This window comes from Apium graveolens, chromosome 2, assembly GCF_009905375.1.
Source record: "Apium graveolens cultivar Ventura chromosome 2, ASM990537v1, whole genome shotgun sequence".
In the NCBI taxonomy this organism is placed as follows: Eukaryota; Viridiplantae; Streptophyta; class Magnoliopsida; order Apiales; family Apiaceae; genus Apium; species Apium graveolens.
This window is the reverse complement of record NC_133648.1, coordinates 3726134-3732373: the sequence shown is the minus strand read 5'-3', so window position 1 is coordinate 3732373 and position 6240 is coordinate 3726134. Positions and strand designations below refer to the sequence as shown.

At 34.3% G+C, this 6240-nt stretch overlaps 1 protein-coding gene across 1 annotated transcript; it reads right to left on the bottom strand.

Annotated features, from left to right (window-relative positions):
• Positions 1-681: 681 nt before the first annotated feature.
• On the bottom strand, positions 682-2627 carry LOC141705605 (protein CUP-SHAPED COTYLEDON 2-like). The gene is made up of 3 exons (XM_074508500.1): positions 2412-2627; positions 2018-2301; positions 682-1435 (listed from the first exon to the last, which is right to left on the bottom strand). The coding sequence occupies exons 1-3, from the start codon at positions 2596-2598 to the stop codon at positions 977-979; spliced, it is 930 nt and encodes a 309-aa protein (XP_074364601.1). The 5' UTR covers positions 2599-2627; the 3' UTR covers positions 682-976.
• Between the last annotated feature and the right edge of the window lie 3613 nt (positions 2628-6240).

The following is a 6240-nucleotide window of genomic DNA, read 5'->3' as shown; positions in this document are numbered from 1 at the left end:
TTTCTCAACAACTATTAATACCCAACCTTTAATCTCTATGCAATAATAAGAGACAAACACCACCATGTACAAAATTTATTAACTAGAAAATGCATAACATGCGGAACTAAAATAAAAAAACAATCAAGACATAGACATTCCATCGAGAAAGACTAAAGTGGAGAATAGAAGAAAAGACTCTATTAATATATAAATTTGAGCTCAACAAAGTAGTTAGGAATGTTTCACTATAACCGCCGGTTGTGTGGGTTGTGCGTGCTGTGCAGCTCGTTGATTCGAGCGGGTTCGTGCAGACTAGGCCGGTCTCTCGATTTTTTAATTCTGTATTCGTAATCGGCTCGCAGTTTTTAACGAATTGTACGGATTTGAACCCCCGATTCGGATCAAGTAATTTTGGATTTCTGTACGAACCGGTCCCAAGCGGGCGGTTCAAATCCGCACAATTGGCCGCCCATGAACATGGCAGTTGTAATAAAATTACAATTATCGTCGTGTTGTCATTTTTTAACATTACACATTTATACTACCTGACATGTGTATTTACCTTGAATCCCGATGTTAAGAGAATGTAAATAAACCCTGCAAGGGCTGCTGCAACCGATCGACCAAATCATCAAATAATCAATACCGCTGCTCAGAAACATTTACTTCAAATCCTCCTCATACTACCATAAATATTACCGTACACATACATAGCCATCGCGCCAAACATACTTTGCACTTTGCAGTTTGCATACATGCATGCAAATAGTACAACTACTGCACTGCACTTTCTGATCTAGTGATCTTACATAAATAACCGGATAAAACATTTGTCCAGAGGACACTTCAATACATTACTAGATCCTAATACATTACATAAATAGATCCTAGCACATAAATAAACTCCATCTTAATTTTAGTACTTTCCTAATACATGCATGCATGCATGCATTTTTGAAAAGTCTTTTTCAGTAATTGAACAGATATGATTTGATTAATTAAAGGAGCCCCTCCAGATGCAATCTAGCTCAGTCATTCCAGCCTTTTGTGTCTCCATCACCGGAAAGTCTGATGCATACATGTTTCCGGTGACTGCCGGAAACATGAAGCTAGGCTGGTGATGGTTCAGATTCAGGTTCAGATTCTCTTCCAGTGACCTGAGATTGGGAAATGTGGATGAGGGGGAGGGGTCCACCATGAGCGGCGGAGGAAGGCTGCCGTCGAACAAAGAGTTGTAGTTGGAACTGGAGAAACAGGGCACGTGCTCGTAGTTGATCACGTGATCAGTTGGTTTTGGTGGTGTGTAAGGAGTTGAGTCTAGTAATGGTGGCATTGAAATGGAGGAAGATGAGCTCATTTCTGAGTATGGATGAGTCATGCTTGAACTTGGTCTTTTTTCTCCGGTAGTTGCACCGCCGGTTTTTTTGAACAACCGGGATATCACCCACTCGTCCTGTAAACAACAAATTATTTATGATTTTATGAGTGGCTCAAGGAAAAAGTAGCATGTACATTGTAGCCTGCTAAAATGTATGTTGAGTTGACATGACTATGTAAAGATAAGTAAGACTACTAGTCTAGATGTGTAGGATACTATGAAAGTGTCCAATGTTTTTATCTTAGTCATGAATTAGGTCAAATTATAGCTAACTAATTCTGCAAATTTAGCTTACTGCAGTTTTTTAGACAAGTTCACAAAAATACAATAGCTAACTAATTCTGCAAATTTAGCTTACTGCAGTTTTTTAGACAAGTTCACAAAAATACAATCAGAAACAACAATAACCTAGACCCTAGCTAAGAACTGTAACATATACTGCATAGCTACTACTCATACAGTAAATTTTAAGATCTCTCTCCCCCTCCCTCCCTCCTTCCCTCTCTCTCCCCTCCCACCTTCCCTCTCCCTGATCTCTCTCTCTCTCTCCCTCTCTCTCTCTCTCTCTCCCCTCCCTCTCTCTCCCTCTCCCTCTCCCTCCCTCTGTATGTATGTTATGTGTCTGTCTGTTACTGCAGATTCTAAAGAGTTATGTACCTTGGAGGTAGTGGAAAGGTAATTGTAAGCAAGCTTGCCATCAAGGCGAAACTCATGCATGACCCAGTTGGTCTTCTCTCCTTTAGGAGCACGCCCTCTGTAAAACACTAGGGTTTTCTTCATCCCCACCAAAGATGAAGTTTTTGAGCTGTAAATCTCCCTGTCTTTCCCTGTTGCCTTCCAGTACCCAGCTTCTGTTGCTCTGTTTGTCCTCAACCCTGTTGGATACTTCCTGTCCCTCAAACTATAAAAGTACCACTCTTTCTCTCCCATCTTAGCTTTCTCTACATCACAAACACAAAATGGTAAGAATTCAACAAAATTAAAAAGAGTAATTAAGTTCAAAAAATAAAGTCAGGATTTCGGATAAGTACGAGAAGAGTTGGTTGATTACCAGGAAGGTGCCAAGGCTCACATTTGTTGAGGTCAACTTGAGCAATGGCTCTGCTAATGAAGTTGTGATCAAGAACTTTTTTGAGGAGGTAGTAAGTGATGAGTTCTTCATCTGTTGGGTGAAACCTGAACCCCGGAGGGAGTTGAGCATCCACATTGCTCTCCATGTTTTGGTAAAAATTGTCCATCTCTCAAGAAGTTTGTGTCAAAAGGCTACAGCTGGAGTGATGCACAAAAAAAGGATGGTGTTTGCATGTATTTATAATTGGTGAAATGACAAAGATTGAGAAGGGTGTGTGAGTAGGAAAGAGAAGAGTGAATCTGTGGACTGTGGAGTGTAATGTGGGAAAAGAGGGTAAAATAATACTCATAGTTAAAAGAAAGTAGAGCTAGCTGGAAAATTTTGTGCTTTCTGGCTTGTCCTCTTCTGATACGCTCTCTCTCTCTCCCTCTCTCTCATATCTCTCTCTGCTACTTCTCTCTCTCCCTCCCTCCCTCTCTCTCCTTCTCTCTCTCATATCTCTCTCTGCAACTGCGGCCCTTTATGATAGCATCCATCCATATGGCTAGCTAGGCTAGGTAGAGATGAGTAGAGAGGGGTGACATACGTGTGTGAATATATTATGATTAAAAATGTAAGTACTGGATATGAGTGTATCTGAGGAGTGGGCTCTGGCTCTGTTTTGAGTATGCGTGCGTGTGCGAACAAATTTGCAGGTATCCCACTTGTCAGAACTCGAAGAAAATGAAGGGGAGGGAACAAAATGTAAGTAAGATTTTTCATTAAATTTTAACATTTTCTGTTGAATTATTATGAACTTCTTTTTGCACATTCCAACTTATACCCTTGCTAAAATGTTTTGGAGGTGAGCCTTACATTACACCCATCAATTCTCAAATAACCGAAACTCCCAAGATAAAAATAATTTTTTCTTATCATTAATTTCAAGATTATAAAGGATTCAAATTTATTTAATGTTAATTCTACCCACTCGTATCGGTAGATATATCAGTGACAAATCACATTTGTGGTACGTCCCGCTTGCCGGGATTAACATGTGTCTGCACACGTGACTCGTGACTCTGACCATCAAATATGGTGTGTTTTTGGTCAATTTTGACTAATTTTGTAATAAACCGACCAAAAACAATCCGATCAACGTTTACGATCAAATTCATGCAAAATTGACAATTTTTTGATGAAAGACGGTTGAATTAGTGATCGATTTTGACTCTGTTTCTTGAAGTGTTAGTAACAGTCGAGTTTTCAGCTTAGCCACTCTCTCGTAGCATTACAAAATTCGCAAACTTTTCGAAAATTCGAGATTAATCCTGAAAATTTATTCGATTCTTGAAATCCATATCTACAAAATTATTTTTGAATGATATATCCTACTATTAACTAGGCTAATTTGTTAAATATTATTCAAATATTAAAATCTATCCAATTTACGTTTCAAATCATTTTTTGATTTGCCGAATGCTTAGTCTAGAACTCAATCGATAAGTTTCGATTCTCGATTTTTACAACCAGATTCGAACAACGACATTATAATTTTAAAAAGACTAATTAGCACTTTGCATCCCAAAACTTTGGCTGAATCTCACTTTGGTACTATTACTTTTAACCTTAACAGTTTGCATCCTAAACTTTAAAAACGGTGACTTTTTGCATCCCTTTGGTAGTTTTGCTGTTAAGTCAGACGTTAACGTTAATTGTCAGAAGGGCATTTTTGGTAATATTTTTATATTTCAGTTTGCATCCTAGAATTTTCCTCAAATCTTACTTTGCATCCTAAAGTTTTGTAATTCAGTTATCAAAAAATAATGGTAATTTCAAATTATCAAAAAATAAATCGAGTTATATTATTTTTTATGTTCATATTAGGATTTTAAAATTGTACCATTAGTTAATTTGGTCTAGTTTATATAATTGTTTAATGCAGAATCTTTACTATATTTGTTGTATATTAAGGTCTAAAAGTCAATTTATAAAATTTTATGACTTACACAAAACTCATAAAATAATAATTAATTCAGTGTTATTTTCACAATTATAATATAGCTGAAATCAGAAAGAAAATAGAGAGAAAGATGATTAAAAATTTTATAATACGATATTACTTTATTTATAAAATTTACAAATTATAAAAGCATAAGTTATTTATAAATTTAAGTATAAATTTTAGGTATTGTACAGGTAGATATCATATAATATTATATAATCTTGTCCGTTTAAATTAATTTACTATTTTATTTAAGTTACGCTTATTTTATTTAGCTAATAATTATTTACTATTTTTTCTTAATTTAATACTCCATATGTCTCATAATTGAGGCTATTACAAATTATAGAACCATAATTGATTTTTAAAATTTTCTTTTTTGTATAAAAAATTTAACATTAAATTTTTATTTGGAATAAAAGATTTAAAAAAAATGAGGCAACTATATTTCATAAGAGTTTTAAAATGCGTGTCGAGCCCTCATATTCCAATGTAAAGAATTGAGTGGGATAGAAAGAATATTATACTTCGACTTATTATATTTTATTTTAAATTATATAAATTTGGAAAAAGAGAATTGAATTATTTTAGATAAATTGAATTATTTGTTTAAAATAATTGTGGGATGAAAAAGAAAATTGAATTATTTTAGATAAATTTATTTATTTATTTAAAATAATTGTGGGATGCAAACTCTAATAGTTTAAAGTTATAGACTTAAAATGAGATTCAAGATAAAATATGAGATGCAGACTGTAATTTACGTTTGCATAATTTTTTTGAAAATATACATTACCAGAAATACCCCCCTAACAATAACGTTAACGTCTGACTTAACGTCAGAAACGTTAAAGGGATGTTTATTGACGGCGTTTCTAAAGTTTGGGGTGCAAACTGTTTTAGTTTAAAATATTAAACCTAAAGTGAGTTTCAGCCAAAGTTTTGGGATGCAAATTAGTCTTTTAAAAATTTGAGAAGGGGAATGGGAGAGGGGTAAGCTAGAGAATTGATCATGCAAAAATCAAGAAAGCTGAATAAAATCTTAAATGTCAGCAGAGTACAAGATTAGATAATCCCACGGACAAAGACAGGGTGTCCGTTTGAAACAATTGTTTATTTTTATCTATTTATTTTTACTTGTTCCTCTCTCCATATCGTTGTACTATTTGATTCACTTATCATTACCTCTTGATTCAGTTCTTTTGCCTTATGTTCTCCCTTTTTCCTCTTTTCTATAAATACATAATATGTCAGCTAATCCGATTATCAGAGCATTGATTATTGCAATTCTCTGCGTAAAACGATCACACATTCAAAAATAGTAATTGGCACATGCTTCTTGAAAAATATAGACCTTTCTGGTGGCTCGGAGAAAGGCGAAGTCGATAAATATTACTCCATCCGTCCCCCTCAATTCTCTATATTGGGGACGGGAGTTCGGCACGCACTTTAATATTCTTATTAAATGTAGTTGCATATTTTTTTTTAATTTTTTTTTAATTTTTTTCTTCTAAATAAAAATATGATGTTCAAATTTTAATACAAAAAAAAAATAAAAATAAATTACAGAAATATATTTTATAATTGCCTTAAAATACGTGTCAAACATGTGAAAAAAACTGTAAAAAATTGAGAGGGACGAAAGTAGTATAAAATATCTTACAATGTTACTCGGTCAGATAAAATGACACGTGTAGGATTATAAAAATTCAAAAATCGGTTCTACTCCGTAGCCTTTCCGAAGTCTGAGTAATCGGTTAATTTTTTCGATTACTCATCTAAAATCTTAATGTGTTTGAGAAAGATCCTAATGTAATCATATAT